At 42.1% G+C, this 17,976-nt stretch overlaps 3 protein-coding genes across 3 annotated transcripts; all 3 read right to left on the bottom strand.

Moving 5' to 3' along the window:
* Positions 1–5,366: 5,366 nt before the first annotated feature.
* Positions 5,367–6,473, bottom strand: LOC105380434. Its single transcript, XM_011550001.3, has one exon. The coding sequence runs from the start codon at positions 6,326–6,328 to the stop codon at positions 5,420–5,422; it is 909 nt and encodes a 302-aa protein (XP_011548303.3). The 5' UTR covers positions 6,329–6,473; the 3' UTR covers positions 5,367–5,419.
* A 256-nt stretch (positions 6,474–6,729) lies between these two features.
* Positions 6,730–13,838, bottom strand: LOC105380459. Its single transcript, XM_048623779.1, has 3 exons — positions 13,142–13,838; positions 10,869–11,070; positions 6,730–9,464 (listed from the first exon to the last, which is right to left on the bottom strand). The coding sequence occupies exons 1-3, from the start codon at positions 13,831–13,833 to the stop codon at positions 6,912–6,914; spliced, it is 3,447 nt and encodes a 1,148-aa protein (XP_048479736.1). The 5' UTR covers positions 13,834–13,838; the 3' UTR covers positions 6,730–6,911.
* A 1,449-nt stretch (positions 13,839–15,287) lies between these two features.
* On the bottom strand, positions 15,288–15,998 carry LOC125489116 (RNA-binding protein 14-like). Its single transcript, XM_048623778.1, has one exon. The coding sequence runs from the start codon at positions 15,996–15,998 to the stop codon at positions 15,288–15,290; it is 711 nt and encodes a 236-aa protein (XP_048479735.1).
* Positions 15,999–17,976: the final 1,978 nt, after the last annotated feature.

Genomic DNA, 17,976 nt, shown 5'->3' with positions numbered 1-17,976 from the left:
TACTCTTTCGGTATTAACCTGCAAAATTTCCGTGTTAATTTTGATGGCGTGTTTTGTAAATTCTGACGTAAGTATTCATTTGTTGGTGGTTGTTTCGTTGGTATATTGTTGTGTTGTGTGTTTATTTATTGTCAATGTGTTATTTATGGACGTGATGTTTATAAAAACTTTAATGAATCTATTTCATGTTTTTGTTTTTGGAGTAGTTAGTTTAAGTCAATATCTTAGATTACAAAAAACCATCATGACATTGCATGGATGTGCTCTGCTGCTGACTTGCGCAAAAAACGTAATTAAACTTTAATCCTTGGAAAAGTTTCAGAAATATCAGGTGTGAAGAAATTTTCTACTTTATCCGTAGAACACGGTGTATAAGTAGCTAGGATAGGGTTAGGGTGAAATTAAACATGAAACATCTTTAATTGTTTACTGAAATAATCTACCAATAGAATTAGTTAGAAATAATCTATCGTTAGAGTATCTTCAATGTCGAACGTCTATCATAATAATCTATTGTGCTTATCTTCGTGCTGAGTGCGTAAACAAAACAGATTTGTAAGGTTTTGTCATGTTTATTGCATTTATTTATTTATCTAATATACTTAATTTTTACTTACCACTAATATCACAAGTTAAACATAGTTAAGTATAAGTTAATTCTAAATGAACATAAGATTACTTCAGTAAATACATGAAACATTCGTATTCTAATCAAATACACAATCTAATGTTTAATACTTCTTCGGAATACTATAAATACCTACCAGGTAGGTAACTTAACTAACATTGCACTTAGGTACTTACAAAAAATATATATTTGATACAAAATTTTTCCTCACTTGGGGTTACAATAAGTACCCCAGCAATTACTTAGATTCTAAAATCTAATTAAATTAACAAACCAAATGGGCTACATCTCTAATCCCACACTTCCCGACAGATGCCCAGGATGTCCCTCCGGAAGCCGTCGTCGCAGGGCTCCCGGGACCGCGCCGACCTGTAGGGCACGTACCACGGCTTGTTAGGGTCTTCCAGAAGTTTCTGGAAAAAGGAGATAACGAGTTAATAGGAGGTCGGAACTTTTGCAATAGTAGGCCGGTTGTAGAGCTAAGCACTCCATGGTCAAAAAAACACTTATTTGTAGCTAGGATTTTTTTACAATAGTAGGCTGGTTGTAGACTTTGTAAAGCTTAGGTTAGTATACTGCTGCTAGGTGATTCTGAAGGGGTTGTATGGGTTTCTTTGTCTACGTAGATTCATAAGTTTAATGCATGTTATGGTGAAGTTTATCTATCAATAAAAGAGCCGTGCATGCACTGAAACACAGTGATTATGTAGAATGCACTAACATCATACTAAAACCTTCCTTCTCAAGTTCGCTATTACCTCTATGAGTTTATTATTGAACAATAACTTACCACTTTAAACTCTTCTCTATCATGATAAAATTCAAGTAATTCTTCCAGTCTTTTGACGTCGTGTGCCGTCAGTTCTATATCATTCTTCGGACGAATATGTCTCGCTTCAGCACAAGTTGACAATACCAGCAGTATCATCACAACTATTGTTATCTGCTTCATTCTGGTTTATTTATTTTTACGTTTGGTTATTTAAACTTACTTATTAAACTCAGACACACTCGATAGTTTGGCATCAAAATGTCTACTATCTTTTAAAGTGTCGGTGGATCCTTATAAATGTTTTCCAATGTTATCGGAGGGGTCACTCTGGCATACTTACCAAAAACGGCTGCATTAGCCACTCAACTCTATCTCGTTGTATTAAAAGTACTGTTTACATGATAGCGGTTTTTTCCAAGCTAAAGTGACCTTCCTTTGGCGGTTTTTAATAGTTGTTATTGCGTCAGAAGTGGGTTCCCTATTCTTGGTAAGGAAATGTTGGTTCCCTGCAGACTGTGTGTTTGTTTGTGAACTACCTACGTCATGATGTGGTGAGGGTGAGTCAGCTTGTGTAGGTAATCAATGTTTTGCGTTGGATGTGTGATTGTGATTTTTATCGACTTTGTAGGTATTAAGTAAGGTAAGATTTTAATAGAAAATATAAGTACGTATTACATATTAGCAATTTTTTTACACTAGCTGATGCTCGCAAGCTTCATTTTGCTTTAAAAAGCTTTCCCGTGGGGATACGGGATAAAAAGTGGCCTGTATGTTAGCAGGGTGTTAGCGTCCTAAATGCCAAATTTCACCAAAATGCCCTTCCTTGGAGTAACAAACATCCATACACCTATCCAGACTTACAAACTTTATAATATTAGTATGATTATATACGAAGACATGATTCTACAAGCGCATTACCAATATTGAGACAATTTTTTATGCGTTTGATACTACAAGGAGTGGTTTATTTACGAGATTCATTGTTATTTACAGTGATTTTACGCTTTTCGATAAAATACTACGCAATAGTTACATAGTAAAAGCGGTTTCTTGGAAAATATCACGCCATGCCGATATATATGCGAATGCCCATTCATGCAACAGATAACGAAGTGCGATTTTGTGATAAAAAAGGTATATGGGTAGATAGGTATTATTTATTTTGTACATTGATAAAAAAAATATGGAGGAAAAAGGGGAATTAATAACAAAAAAATTGAGTTCCAAAACGATTGATATATTTTTACGGAAGATTTTGTTGACTTAATATTCTGCTGATTGATAACACCCTACGTAGAGTCTGCGGGGTCACTCTCTAAATAGATTAAGACCCTGTTTCACAATGCCTGGTTAGTGGCTACCTGTGAGATAAAATACATGCTATCACTGTCGAAGAAATACTAACAAAGTGACAGCACATTGTGAAACAGGGCCTAAGAAATATTTAGCTTATAAGTCTCAGATATTTAGCTTTAGTGTTGGTTGTCGACATTCAACGCATACACAGTGTTATTTCCGAGCGATGAGACGACTTTGATCTGGTCGAAGGATGTGGCGGTGCACTGCAGGTCGAGGTCCAGCGCCTGGCCTGGAGGACACTCGTGATGGGCTGAAACGAGTAACAATCAGGGTTTATTAAATACATAGTATACTTACATGTTTCATGAGTACTCGTACCTCGTACGGCTCTATCTCGTAAACGTTTTCCTAGTGCAGCGCGTATGCCGCTAGGTGGCGACTCTCCCGACCCATTCAAATGGACAACTTTTCAAAAGACTAAAGCTGCTATAAATCGAAAACCATTTCGAGATTTAGCTCTAAAGGCCACAAAAAAAATGTTTTTGTATTTTTTGGATGTATCATTTTCGAGAAAATCATAAAATAGTAAAAAAGTGCTGATGACGTCATGCATCAGGTGCGATGCATTTTGATGATCAAAGCCTATAGATTTAAAAACAAAGTAACTGTCACTTTCATTTTTGATTGACGTTGAAGTTTTATCGTGACGTTGTTGTTTATTTGGGTCATTTTCATTAATTCTGTTCTGACACTTTCTGACTTTTTTTTTTATTTATTATTAAGAGATGACCTCTGTATTATATGTCCCAGAGCATGCCACCGCCTACACAGCTGAAAAAATGCTTCTGCTTATTTTTTTACATGATAAGTACCTACTTTCCATCATCAGAAATATCAAGGTCATTTGAAAATGACCCATTTGTTGGTTGGCATGTAAACAAAGTTTAAATGTCACTTGTCAGTGTCATTTATGTTTTTTTTCGAGACTCAGGCAATAGACAAAAATAAAATGTGTGACTTCACTTCCGGTTTTAAAATAATTAACTTTAAAGTTATAAATAACATGCAAAAATTTATGTATATACAAAATTAAAAAATACGGGTCCACTAATTTTGTATAAACTTTCCGAATAACTAATAAAAATATAGCGTAAAGAAAATGAAATGTTGTCCATTCGCGTTTACATGCCACTACTTGAACGGTGTAAAAACTAGCACTCCTTTCAGGAATGTCAATGTCCGATAACTATGACCTCCATAATTTTATCATCCTTTCACGACGCACCTCGGTTGCAACTCCTACAATATGCATACTCCTATAAGTCCAGCTTAGGCAAGGCGAAAGATTTTGAAATCCTCTTCCGTAATGCAGATAACCATCTATTGTTTACAACAAAACCTTTATTTCGGTAATAAACTTAAGATTTTGGAAATTTAAAGCCATTTTTATAATCATTTTTAAATACTGCGCGAAAACAGCTCGCCGTGTCATGGCGTCGTGTGTGACGTCACACTTACGTACGTCAAATTTGTTTACCACAGCAAAGTAAACAAACACTGCGTATTTTTTGTGTTAAAAATGAATTCTAAAGTTTATAAGTGGTGTGCAGTGCCTCAGTGCAAAAATACATCAATAACGACACCCAACAAGGTGTTTGTACATGTCCCATACAAGAAAATAATAAGAGATAAATGGTTAAAGCTTGCACGGCGAAAGAAACTTTTACGAAACAAACTTCTTCGGCGAAATAAACTTAACGAGTAAACGAGTTTAAAACGAGTTTGATTGCTACTTAGTCATATTTATATCTAGTGTTAAAGATAACGTAGCTAGTCACGTAGCCCGCAGAGCCGACGACCGCTGGAGTACAAAGGTTCTGGAGTGGAGACCCCGTGTCGGCAAACGGCGTGTCGGTCGCCCCCCAACCCGTTGGTCTGATGATCTGCGGAAGGTAGCGGGAAGCCGCTGGATGCAGATGGCGGGTGACCGTTTGGGGTGGCGATCGTTAGGAGAGGCCTATGTCCAACAGTGGACTACAGAAGGCTGAGAGAGAGAGAGAGAGAGAGTTAAAGATAAATACTAATAAAATAAACTTACAAAGAGGTTTTCACGTTTCTAAATTCGGAAGAGCAAAATTCTTTATTTGTTGCAAGGAACTCGCCCAACATCAATAAATCGATCCTGGGCAAATTTGCACTGTTTGCCTTAACAAAACCTGGTTCCATTGTTAAAGATAGATTCGTGTTATAAAGTCGATCATCAAAACACAGTGAAGCGTACATAAGTATGACGTCATGCGCTGTGATTGGCGTTTCAGTCAATATGGCCGATTGCAGTATTTTACTCTTTTATTTTATTGAAAATCTTATTGATCTCATTTTTTTTAATAAAACTAAATCAGTTTTTTAAATCATTTGAATGTGTATTTTCCTCTAAAGTCATTAAATCTTTGATAATGTAATACTGTCGACACGCCTATTATGTTACCAACACGCTATGTGGCATATTATAATAAAATATTTACCCTAATCTACAATACAGTCTGATTACCCTTACTTCTTATTGTAATATAGAAGGTTTATTGTATAGGTCCTGTAATATAATGTCCTATGTTGCCAAGGAAAAGAAGAAAACAAAATATAATAAAATTTATAAATGTTTATTCAATAACACATACTCATAATAACAATAACAACCAAGCTTATCAAATTTCCTGTACCTAGAACTGAATGCTGTTATCAATGTCATCATGCATGTGTGGTGCTTGCGGCTCCGGCTGTCTGTAGGAGTGTGGAGCCACGTGCCTCGCCAGAACTCCTCGCGTGACCTGCGGAGAGCAGCTGAAGAGTATGGGCTGGGCGCAGCCCCCGGCCCGGCCCGGGTACACGGCGTACGGAGACCCGTAGTGGGGCAGGTGACCGGCGTCCCGCACGTACGACATCGTCGGCAGAATGTTCGGCATCACCGCGTCAGCCTCCAACTGAGCCAGATACGGATCCACATAGTCTCCATCTCTTGGTGCAACTTCTTCCGTCAATCTGGACATCCTCTGCTGGCGCGGGTTGCTAGGCAACGCTTCGGGCTCGGCGTCCGTGACGTCATACCTGGTTTGCTCGAGCCGCTCGTCCAATGGCGTCAGTCCGAGGATGCGGGTCGCGTGCACGCGGGGCAGCGCGCTGATTGGCCGCAGTCGGCTGAAGGAGTTGAACACTCGGGGGAACACGAAGGGATTCATGATCCTGTACTTCCTGTAGCCGGCGTGAATATGGGGCTGTGGGAGGTAGCTCACGACCGGGGGCTGCACCTGGTGGTCCGGGAGGGTCTCGATGTCCACTGCCTCCTGCAGCGGGGGCGCGCTGTCGTCACGATAGGTGAAGTAGTCAGTGTGCTCCACTGACTCGCTGCTCGATGAGTCCGACTCCTGGATGGGAAGGCGATAGCCTGCCTCGTGGCTGCTGATGCACTGGGTGTCGTCCGTGTCCTGGCATGATGGTGTCCATGACGCTTCCTTGTCTGCTACTGGATCCGAAGTGCTCAACGGCAACGGTGTGAACTCCTGCCCAATCGGAAGGCTATGTACGATTCCGAACAGGAATATGGCACGAAATAAAATTATTTCCCGTCTCATTTTGATAATGATTTGCCAGTACACCGGTTGGTGAATGAAATTAAAAGCACTAAAATGTGTTGTAAGTAATGAATTCCCTTCATTATTTTGTCGTAGTCAGCAAATGTTTGAGTCAACGAACTAACTGTAGGTACGGTCACCTGATTCAAATTTCATGCTTACCTAAATATAACTACCTATGTATCAGTAATCTAATCACTTAGCTAAATGCATTTATATGTTTCAAATTACCTATACTTACTTACGTATAAATCATATTATACATATACCCTACGTAAGTTACTCCTTCCTAAATCACTCGAGAATCTGAATGAATAAAGTTACAAAGGGTACCTACCTACATACCTACATCGTTTTATAAATAAGTAGTTAGACAATAAAAAAATAAACGAAGTACATAATTAATTGTTAAAATGCTTTATTAATTGTGATTGTGATGTATTTCAATAAATTATACAATTTTAAGTAAAAAAGTAATATAAAAAATAAATAATTAGCTAAGTTACATTCTAGAATATCTTATAGTCAGTTGCACATTTCCATATTTTCATTGATCATTCTTCAACCCTCTTCGGGATTAGAATCAGTAGTTACTTGAGAGTGCCTTCTGGGAGCGCCTCACTTTAGGCACCATCTTCTTGACGTCCCTCTTGTTGTGGAAGTTGAAGTCAGTCAAGTCTTCATTGGACCTGTAGGGGCTGTAGGAGAGCGGGGCGGGGGCGAGCGCGGGGGCCGGGGCGAGCGCGGGGGCGGGGGCGCCGTAGCCGGCGGGGGCGGCGTGGGCAGCGGGGGCGCCGTAGCCAGCGGGGGAAGCGTGGGCCGGGGCGCCGTATCCTGCCGAGCTGACAGCCGCAGCGGCGTGCGAGCTACCGCCGTACCCTCCAGCACTAGAACCGTAGCCCGCGTGGTGGGCCTTGGCCAGATGGCCGGAGACCACGTTAGGGGAGCAGCTGAGCAGCAGCGGCACGGCGCAGTTGCTGACGTGTGCGTTGGGGAACACGCCGACAGCGCCGCCGGACGCGCCGCCGCCGTACCCCGCCGGGGCCGCCGCCACGCTGGGGCCGTACGCGTTCCTCGACGACTCGTGCTTGCGCCACCCTCCCGATGACTTCTCGCTCAAGCTCCTCAACTTCTCCGCTGGCTCGGCTTTCATCTGGTCGGCATGTCCATGGAAATGGTCGAAAGAGCTCATTCCAGTGGCCCTCTGGTGGAAGTCGATGTTTCTGTTCAGCTCTTGTTTTTGGCTATTCTTGATCGGGGTCATCTCGTGGGTCGGTGCCATTCCTGAGCTGGCAGCCTTCATGTTCATCGACATGTCCATGTCGTCGGCGAACCTGCCGTGGGGCACGTCCGAGCTTGCAGCCTTCATCGACAGTGGTTTCAGGTCTTCAGATAATTTGGTGTGCTTCATTTCATGGTCTAATGAAAGAAGACCATGCATGGACGCTACTTCAGCATTCTTACCATGAGGCAAAACTGCGTGAGTGTTCTCAATCTTGTCGGTGTTGGAGAGCGTCGCTTGGACATTCAGCTTCGAAGGAGTCTCATCAGCGACGGCAGCTTTCATTGAAATGATGTTGGTTTTGCTTTCGTGATGTTCCATATCGTTGTGTGCTTCATTATTCTTGATATTCTTAGTAGGTGCCTTCTTTTCGGATGCAATGTTTTCTCGTGCCAAAGCAGTTGATCCGTGGTTCATGTTGTGAATGTCGTCCTTCTTTTCAATGTGGGTGATGTGCTCATCATTATGAGATCTGAGGAAATCAATAGATACATCTTCTCTTGGCAAGTTCGATGTTTTGTGCTGGTCATTCAATAACTTAGCATCTTCGTTTTCTTTCAATTCCGCGTCTTTTACTTTCATCAGTTGAAGGTGCTTCGTATTTTCTCTCGCAAGCGTGGTGTGGTCAAGAGTGTCATCTAATTTCTTTTCAGCAACTACTTCAGCTTCTTTTTCTTTTATAAGGTGTAGGTTTCCATCGTTGTGTACTAACGTTGACTCTTCTTTGGTGATTTCTGATGATTTTGCAAGCGGCAGCTTAGCTTCCGTGTCGATTGCTTCAGTGTTGATTTTGTCTGACTTAATAGCCGGAGAAATTGAAGTGCGTTCTTCAGTCACCTTTGATACCAAACTTTCAGGCTTGAGGGTGAGGGTAGGTTTGTGTTCCACAGTCTTCATTGATCTTACTTCAGAAGTTTCAGATGCAGACATTTCCATTTCTTTGCCTTTGTTGTTCTTGTCTTGGTGAGACTCAATATTTTCGGATTCCTTCATCATTACTGACTTTTGGTGGTCATTTATAGTTTTTCTATTATCCGATGCGAAGCTTTTCTTGATGTTGTCTGCAATTTCAACATTTCTTTCGATCGTCTCAATTGCTTCTTTCCATTGCGCCATTCGTTCCTCTTCCGTCATCTTTTCAAACTCCGAAGTCTCAATATCAGCTTCTCTAAGTGCAACTGAAGCAACTGTATCTTCGTTTATGTTGTGTAATTCGTCGATGTTTTTCTGAACATTTGCTAGAGCAGATCTAGCAGACTCAATATCGGCGTGCAGGCTCAAATCTGACTTTGAATCGGCGTGTTTCCATTGTAGTTTCGGGCTGGCAGCAGATCTCTCCATCTCTTCTAAGTTCTGTTGCATCTTGTCAAGTGCTAGTCTGGCGGCTTGGATGTTTGTGTGGATGCCGGTGTCCAAGGTCCTTTCGTGTTCTTCGATCATGCGCATTTGTTTTTCTTCAGCTGAAGTGAGGATGAGGGCTTCCTTTTCGCTGGCAGCTTCCTTCTGTCCGCACTTGGCGGCGACTTCCTTGGCGCAGGTGGTCTTGGTGTCCTCGGTGGCCTTCTCGTCCTCCCGGAAGAGGTGGTGTCCGTGTCCGTAGCCGTGGTGCACGGGCACGGGGTGCAGGGCGAGGTGGTGCTGCGGCACGTGGTGGTGGTGGTACTCCGGCTCGTGGTGGTGGTGGTGGTACTCGGTCTCGTGGTGGCCCTTGAGCTTCCCGAAGGTGGGTGACTTCTTCTCCCGGGGCCAGCTGCACAGGCTGGACGTCCTGTCGCCCGGGGTGGAGGGCGCGGCGATGGTGACTGCCGCCAGGGCAGCTAGCACTACGATTGTCTTCATCGTGTGCTGGTGATACTGTTTGTGATGATTAGATCTCGGAATCTGTGCATTTTATACTGAGAGTAAACTCTAAAACGAGAGGGGCGGAAACAACGAAACGTGCCTAAAGTTAATGACAATGAAATTCGTGCTGATGAGGCGTTTTACGTTCAGATGCGGTGTGATTTTAGGTAGAAATTACATGATAGAATATTTTTAACAGAATTGTAATGCTTGATTATCTAGCCCTCGTCTATCTTAATTTATTACAATATCTAAAAGATACCTAGGTACCTACTAATGCATTTTAGAGTATTTTGACTATGCCAGCTTGCACTATAAAAGTGCCTACAAAAACTATCAAGCAACCTTACAATCAAGTTTGTAAGTACACTTACACCCGTACACATGTGTTAGACGAACGGGTTGGATTTTTATCAGTGGATCTGAATTCACACAATGCATTTACTTACATCTATCTGTTTTTATCCTAATAAAGCTGAAGGCAAGGTCAATAGTCTTGTAGCTAACGAGACTATTAGCCGGTTTTAATATTTGAATAACGCTAACTAACATCTATCTTTTTTTAAAGTATGTACCCCCCAAAGGGGGTGATTTAGGAGGTTATTCGAAATGACGAGCCGAGTCTGAGCAGTCATTGCCTTTCCGCTTCCTACTCCGTCCACATACCACTTTTGCAACACTCTGTATTTTAAAGTATCCTCGCACATCCGAAGTGGTAAATGGCTATCTATAGCGACCACTGCTATCCCAGCTTGTAAAACTTGCCTTGTAAGTACCTACTTATATCCTATCAAGAAGGGCTAGTACGGGGCGCATTTAAGACGTGACAAGAGTTTTGCATCGCACTCACTCACACACATCGCGCAGCCTCAAGAGCGAGCGCGACGGAGAATTTTTGTCACGTCTTAATGGAGCCCCGTGCTACAGGGCCAGAACGGCTCTTCTCAGAGGTACACTTCGATATTCCTAACTTTTGTGTTTGGATGATGGATACTTTTAATAGATAAAAACATACATATTACATAATTATATGTATACTTGGGTATATTTACATTAGTACCATGTTTAAATAAGTACTTATAACTTACTTAACTTAAAATATTTTTCTCCTATTTTTGATAAAAAGTTGATAATTAATTCTGTATATTTAAGTAAATTTAAATAAATGAAGAATACTTATAAATATAATAACTTAATGAATTAAATTTTTGCTAAACTACAAAATAAAAGTAACTAACTAGATGATAATGGCTCGGAAATATTCTACCTTTAATATACAGAGGTCAGGCAGAGGTTTATTAAAGGTAGAATATTTTTTTTAGTTCGCTGCCGTCGCGTCGCCCGGGATGGTTCCGAGGAGGCTGGCAGCACTCCCTCTCTATATAGCCAGGCTGATGCGCTAGCTGAGGTAGCTACCAGCCCTCCGGTCCTGTCCCTCTTCCCGTCGTCCCTCGCCAGGCCGGTTGGCTCTAGGATGGCAGGGATTCCAGCGCTTGCAATGGCCCGACATATGACGTCGTTGAGCTGACAGGAGAGGCCGTGGTGGCCGAGCTGGTCGACGGGTTCCCGCAACGGCAGCAATGGGGCGCATTCGTCTTTCAGCCCAATCTCAAACAGACTGAAACGTTTAAAGTATTTCGGTCTATTAGAGTACTCACACTCAGATGGGAGCGCCCTCAACCAATGTCGTGACTCCGGTTCACCGGAGGCCATAAGGCGGGCGCGGCCTGCAAGTCTGCTGGCAGTTTCTAAGAGATTTTCCTGAACCTGCCTGCAGATCGGCTCGTCCCACAGCCTCTGGGATCCCGGTAGTCGAGGGACATCTTGTTGTGGGCCAGCGATATCTGACCAGGCGCTCCTGGCCTCGGCCAAGTAGGTGACCTCTGTATCGCTAAGCGATGGGTAAATTATCTTTCCGTAGAGGCCAGGCGTACTGTGTGCCGAGGACAGGAACGCCGGGAGGGCCACACTGGACGCCGAGCGGATGCCCAGGCCACCGAATCGTATCGGCAGCGATGCCTGGGCCCAGCTGCGGCTATCCAGTTGGCAATTTAAAATTTCAGTTAAAACAAAAAGTTATATTCTTATTGTAAGAGTCTATCAAGGAAATAAAGATTATCACGTACAACTATTATTAGGAAGTTGCAATGTAGCCAATAATGTCACGTATGGACTCTGTTTGCGATGTAACTAAGAGATCAAGTATTTATTGTTACTTATAAAAAAAAATATAATAAGGTAAAAAGTATTCAACATCATCAGCCCATATTTCCCAACGTTCGGAAATAGGCCTGTGGAAAAGAGCACCCACCTCTGTCCTCAGCCATCCTCATGCAACCACTATCGGCCACCTGTATAGGTCGACGGTCCAGAGGGACGGTGTGGTGGGCGATCCACACTATGCCCAATGGTTATTAGTAACATCGATATCCATGGGAAACCCCGTGATGGACCTATAAGTACATAAATAGATGGAATATATCCGTTGTTGCCGTTCTTCGTTACGTAATTTACTGTTTTATTTTTTTATTTTAGTATTGGAACGCATATTTTTTTAAGAAGGTTACTTAATCATCTCTTATAGCTTACAAAACCTTTTTGAGGTTCGGTTTTAAAATGGAATAAAACTCAATCCTTACAGATTCGTTATACTGTCTGTCTGTCCGATCACATTTACTAAATTCTGAAACTCTTAACTAACTCTCAAACTCTACTTGAAGGCCTATATAGTTTCTCACTTGAGTAAACCTACCTAAGTGTGAACTTAAGACCTACTTAACATAACGAATTCAGCCAATGATAGCGAGGTCTGCTTAACTAGACGTTTTCAGTATTGTGAAACTGACTGTAAGAACATATAGATAGGTACTGTTGAAATGTATAAATTAATATAAACTTGGTAAGTAAGTACCTCGAATTATTCGGTGAACAAAGTAAAAAAAAATCACACAAAAATTTAAAAAATTAACATAATTCCAATAAAGGTCAAATATATAAAAAAATATTAGGTACTTACTTTTTTTGGCGTTAAATTTGTTTTTTAACTATAATAAAGCAATGTAAATCTATCCAATAAGAATATAAAAAATACATGCATATATAATATTCCCTATTGTGCGAGTTTCCCAAACTTAAAACTGAAAATCGATTTCATTCAAAACATCCACAGCATATGGCTGCCCATGGAAGTAATAAGTACTTACGAAGTACTTAGTGAACCAACGAAAATGGAGGTGACTCAAATTTTGTTCTATGAGTTTTGAAAATACGCGAAAAAAAGCTTCTCCGTAGTAAAAAGTCACGTGAATAGAATAAGCGTCAATGGGAGAAGCTATATTTTTTCGCGTATTTTAAAAAATCATAGAACAAAATTTATTTAATTTAACTCTCTATTTACATAAATATAAATAACCTTGCTATAATATTCAAAACTTCTTACTAAGATATTTAACCATTTCCAATTTATTGAAACAAGTTATTCCTACAAAATTATGTAAAAGTCTCTAGAAACTAGAAAAGATCGGGCCTTATAAATATGCCCTAAAATAAAGAATTCATGATCAAGAAAATTAAAATACAAAATACATTTTCAATCTTTTATTATCGTTTCGTATAAATCGTACAAAAAATAAATAAGCGTTCGCTAAGATAATTTACACGAAGACAACCCCGTCACAGCCGCAGCTCACTGGTGGTGGCTGGTGACCTTCTGGTGGGGCATGGAGGCGGGGTGCAGGTGGTGCGGGGCGGCGGCGGGGGCGGCCAGGTGCTGGTGCTGCTCAGCGTCGTGGTGGGCGGCCAGGTGCTGGTGCTCGTGTTGGGCGGGCTGGTGGTGGGCGGCGCGCTCGGACTCCACCCAGGTCTTCTGCTCAGTGCCGGCAGCCTCCTTCATCTCGCTCATGTTTTCAGCATCCCTGTAGGCCGGGGCTGCGTATGCCGGCGCGGCGTACCCGTGGTGCTTCACCAGCTGTCCTGACACCACGTTAGGGGCGCAGCTCAGCAGCAGCGGGACCGCGCAGCCGCCGACCTTCGCGTTGGGGAAGACTCCGACAGCCGGGCCACTGGCGGCTTGACCACCCACGTTCAGGGCTGACACAGATGCGGCCACAGCGCTGGGCTCGTAGTAGGAGCGAGCTGATGGATGCTCGTGCTCAGCCTCGTGGGTCTCCTCTTCTCTGTAGTGCTGAGCGCCGCCGTAGCCTTGCTGGGGCTGGGGCGAGAGATACAGGGCGATGGGCGCGAGCGGCGCGCTGCCGGCGCAGGGCGCTCCGTAGGCGGACTTCTTGCTCCGGCGCACCCCGTAGACCAAGGTCTGGCCAGGGTCGGTAGGGGCTGCGAGCGCGACGGCGGCGGCGGCGGCGAGGATCACGAGTACCTTCATTGTGATATTGGAAGTGATGTGTGGAGAGCCGCGGGTTGCTGCGGTATTTATAGTGCTTGGCACGTGCCGATTGCCGACGAGATGTTGGGAGATGCGATGGAAAGGTTTGTAGTCAGCAGTTTCTATGATCGAAGGTGATAATTAGTTTTCTAAGAAAACGAATAGCGAGCAGTTAATATCGAATGATTGAAGGTTGGCTTTCCGCAACGACGACAAAAAAAAACATAATATACTCGTACATGTTTGTATCTAACTTGGTGTCTTGTTATAACAGGTACAGTCAGCAAAAGAGATATGTGTGTCACCCCTGTGCAACCATCAGTTTGATCCTAAGACTCATGGGTGGAAGACAGGGATGTGTCAGGTGGAAGGTAGATGAATCGAATAATATTTTATCGATAAGTACATACAAGGATGTTCAACCTTTGATTTCACGTATCACCATTTCAGTGGTTCCTAAAAATAAAGTTTTTGAGGGGTGTTCTACATATCTCTTTTGCTGACTGTACCTTTTGTAACTTATATTGTAATGTCCATGTGTAATTTTTAACCAATTATGTACTTACTTATTATGTCCCTGATACTTACAGATCTTATTTTACCTGAAGTCTGTTTTTTAATCTCAGATAAGTACTTGCTAAATTGACAGATTCTGAACGGTTCATCAACAGTCGATTGTCCCGCGATTAAATGACGTATCGTTCTATTGGCAGGACAATCGTCTGCTGATGAACCGTACAGAATCTCTCAATTTAGTATCTCAGATTAAAAAACAGACTTTAACATATTCATTACTATGATTTCAGGCAGGTACTTTTAGCCCTTATGAGCCTTTTAATCGCTGGACCAAAGACCTTCGGCAGACAACCGGTAGTGTAATTATTATGACGATATTGTAATGTATGTGGTGTATTTGTGATGTCTTTCTTTTGTCTCTACATGTACCTAGTTACCTATTTTATGCAAAGTTTTAAGTGCAAATAAATACTAACCCCCTTATTCATAGAAAAGTTACAATACGTTTTAACTAATAAACTGTTTTGTCCCTCTCTGTCAAAGAACAAATTGTACTTTGTCGGAGAGGGACAAAACAGTTTATTAGTTAAAACGTTTTGTAACTTCTCTATGAATAAGGGGGTTAATCATTAAGTAATTTTATTATTAATACTAACTACTTATATCTATTAATCTGACTAGCTCAGCTCTATGCAATTTATTTACGTGTAAGTATATAGGTACTTTTACGTACATATTCAATAATAATGCAGGCTAGATATTTCAAATACTAACTATAATGAATTAATGAACCTAACACCTACAGGATTCGATGGATAAAAAAATAATGCATAATGTTTAATTTTGTTTAATAATTTATTCAACATGAATCAATTTCTCTTACGACTAACTTAAACCATCTCAAACAACAACTTAAACCTACAAACTACATATCGTCACTAGGATTGTACGCCGTGCTGGGCCTCGTGCTTCTCATGGGAGGCGTCGTGCAGGGGCTCGCTGTGCTCCCCGGAGTGGGGTGCCTCAGGGTGTCCCTCCGCGCGGTACCCCGCCCCCACCACCGGGGCGTAGCTGGTGGCCACTGCCGGGGTCGCCACGTACTGCGGCTGCGGCTGATGCGACTGCTGGTGGTGCACCATCCTGCCCTGCACCACGCGCGGTGAGCAGCTCAGCAGCAGCGGTACCGCGCAGCCGCCCACGTTGGCATTCGGGAACAGACCGACAGCCCCCGGACCAGCCCCGTATTGCGGCGCCGCGTACCCGTAGCTGCGAGCCATCGACATGTGATCCATATCCGGGAAGCTCATCATCTCTTCCTCCTCCATGCTGCCGTCGCGGTAGTGCTGTCCGTAGCCGTGGCTGTAGGCAGGTGCACCGTAGGAGCTGTAGGCGGGCGCGTGGTGCGGCTGGTAGCCATAGGAGCCGTGGGTTGGTACGTTGATGGCGTAGGTGGAGGGCGCGGCCACGGCGATGGGTGCGGAGCCGCACGGCGCCTGCGCGTAGCTGACAGGGGCTGCTCCGTAGCCGCCGTAGCTGGATCGCTTCTCCCGCACCGGCTGAGGGCTGGCAGCGGGGGTTGCGGAGGGCGCGGGGGGCGCGGGCGCGGCCAGGGCTTGAGCAACCACGGCGATCAGAAATACGACCTTCATGGTGACGGGATGATTGCGGCTATGGTCGTCCACAAAAATGCACTTATATTTATACAGTTGGCATTATTTGGAGTTCATTATTCCCCGAGCTTGCAGTTCTTGTTGCCAAACCCGTCATTTGGCACAGTAAAATTTGCTAATGCAGACAAACTTAGGTGGCAATGGTATTCAGGTGCATATGTGTCTAGTACCTACTGTTTTCTTACACAAGTTGATAATACAATAAATATATAGTAAGTAACTACTTCAGTACAATTTCAGCGTATCCAACCCCTACCAAAACATACAGTTAAATTAAAAGCATACAAAATAATCATATCGTCTTGCATGCCTCACTAGAGAGTTCAAGTATGATTTCAACCATAAAAACACCTACAAAGATTTAACTGATGTACGTACATATCTGAACACGTTTCATTATATTACACTTTCATAACTCCACGTAATCACGTTAATTTGTAAAGTTAAGATATATTTACCTAAAATCATGCGTACCTAACATAGAACAATGGGGACTCGGGTGTACGGTGTTCCCATGGGGTGGCAAGTTTACTAAAACAATACATTATCAGGATTTTTCCAAAATGAAATAGGAACACCCCATGTACTTCCCATAGTGAAGTCACGTGACAAAATGTACCTAATCTCTAATCTTTTATCTCACGGAATTCTGACAGTTATCAATTTTTGACATGTCAGAGATCACAAACCTTTTTTGGCTGGGTACTTTTTTCAATACGAGTCTGAATATCAGTATTATCCGGACAATTTTCTATATTATATTTTTAAATATTTAGAATGATGGTCTTTACGTTAGGCGCTAAAGAACCACGAGGACGCTTCATACTGGGAGAGAGAAAGTCTGACTCTTGTGCTCTGTCAGATGGAGCCGCTTCCTGGGAAGGGCCAGGTTGTGGCTCCATAACGTTTATAAAAATCAACAAACTATCACAACGCGAAAGGTCAACGATAAGAAACCGGCCAAGTGCCAGTTGGACTCGCGCACTGAGGGTTCCATACAAGTCTACTTACCTGACATATTTTTCCTTTTAATTTCATCATTATGTACATCTATATGAAATATTAGCTTGATATCTTTAACCGTTTCTGAGAAAAAGGGTGGTGACAGACAGACGGACAACAATAAGGGTTCCCTTTTTCCTTTTCAGGTACGGAACTCTAAAAAAGAATAGTAACAATCGGATCAATCGTTTCCGAGATATTCGTGGACAAACATACATACCAACAAACATATAAACATACTAATACAATAAAAAATTTCATATTTGTTTATTAGGCTTAATAATAATACACAATCTAAGATAGTTTTTATTAATGAGAAATGTCGTGTGAGTGCCAGTGTGCGGTAAAACCTAAACTGGTTTTTGTCACACTGTTAGTATTTAAGTCTTTATTGTAAAAATATGTTTGATTAATAAATAATAATAAATAAAATAAATCCATTAATAATAAATAATTAATGGATTGTCATATGTTAATATGCTGCAGTTCCAATAATCTTACATAGGTACCTATTTACCGAACATATTATGTACTTAGCGAATTGAGAATCTTTTATTTGAAATCGATTAAAAAGGTTTGTTATCCCTGAATTTAGTAGCAAGTGATGCCATGCTAAAGAATAAAATAAAGTAATTAAAATTAATTCGATACAATGGTCGTGAGTCGTGATTTTACTTAATATTATAAATGCGAAAGTTTGTGAGTATGTGTGTATGTATGTGTGTACCATTGTTACTTCTTCACGTCAAAACAACTGAACCGATTTTAATGAAATTTGGAATGGAGTTAGCTTACACCCTGGATTAACACATAATAGCTTATGGGTTAATCCAGGGAATTCCGCGATAAAACGTAGCCTTTTTATCGCTGAATTCCCACGGGAAAACTAATAAAGGTGAAGCGAAGCTCGTGGCAACAGCTAGTATTGAAATATTTGTTATTTTTGTATTACCTA

This window comes from Plutella xylostella, chromosome 10 (genome assembly GCF_932276165.1).
Source record: "Plutella xylostella chromosome 10, ilPluXylo3.1, whole genome shotgun sequence".
Classification (NCBI taxonomy): domain Eukaryota; kingdom Metazoa; phylum Arthropoda; class Insecta; order Lepidoptera; family Plutellidae; genus Plutella; species Plutella xylostella.
Note: the sequence above shows the minus strand (reverse complement) of the source record. Positions and strands in the feature narration are given on the sequence as shown.

Coding starts and splice junctions, on each gene's coding strand:
- LOC105380434 (XM_011550001.3), bottom strand. CDS start 6,328: ATGAGACGGGAAATAATTTTATTTCGTGCCATATTCCTGTTCGGAATC.
- LOC105380459 (XM_048623779.1), bottom strand. CDS start 13,833: ATGAAGGTACTCGTGATCCTCGCCGCCGCCGCCGCCGTCGCGCTCGCA. Junction 11,071..13,141: donor AAGGTCACCAGCCACCACCA/GTGAGCTGCGGC, acceptor TAAACGTTTCAG/TCTGTTTGAGATTGGGCTGA. Junction 9,465..10,868: donor GGGACAGGACCGGAGGGCTG/GTAGCTACCTCA, acceptor CATCACAAACAG/TATCACCAGCACACGATGAA.
- LOC125489116 (XM_048623778.1), bottom strand. CDS start 15,998: ATGAAGGTCGTATTTCTGATCGCCGTGGTTGCTCAAGCCCTGGCCGCG.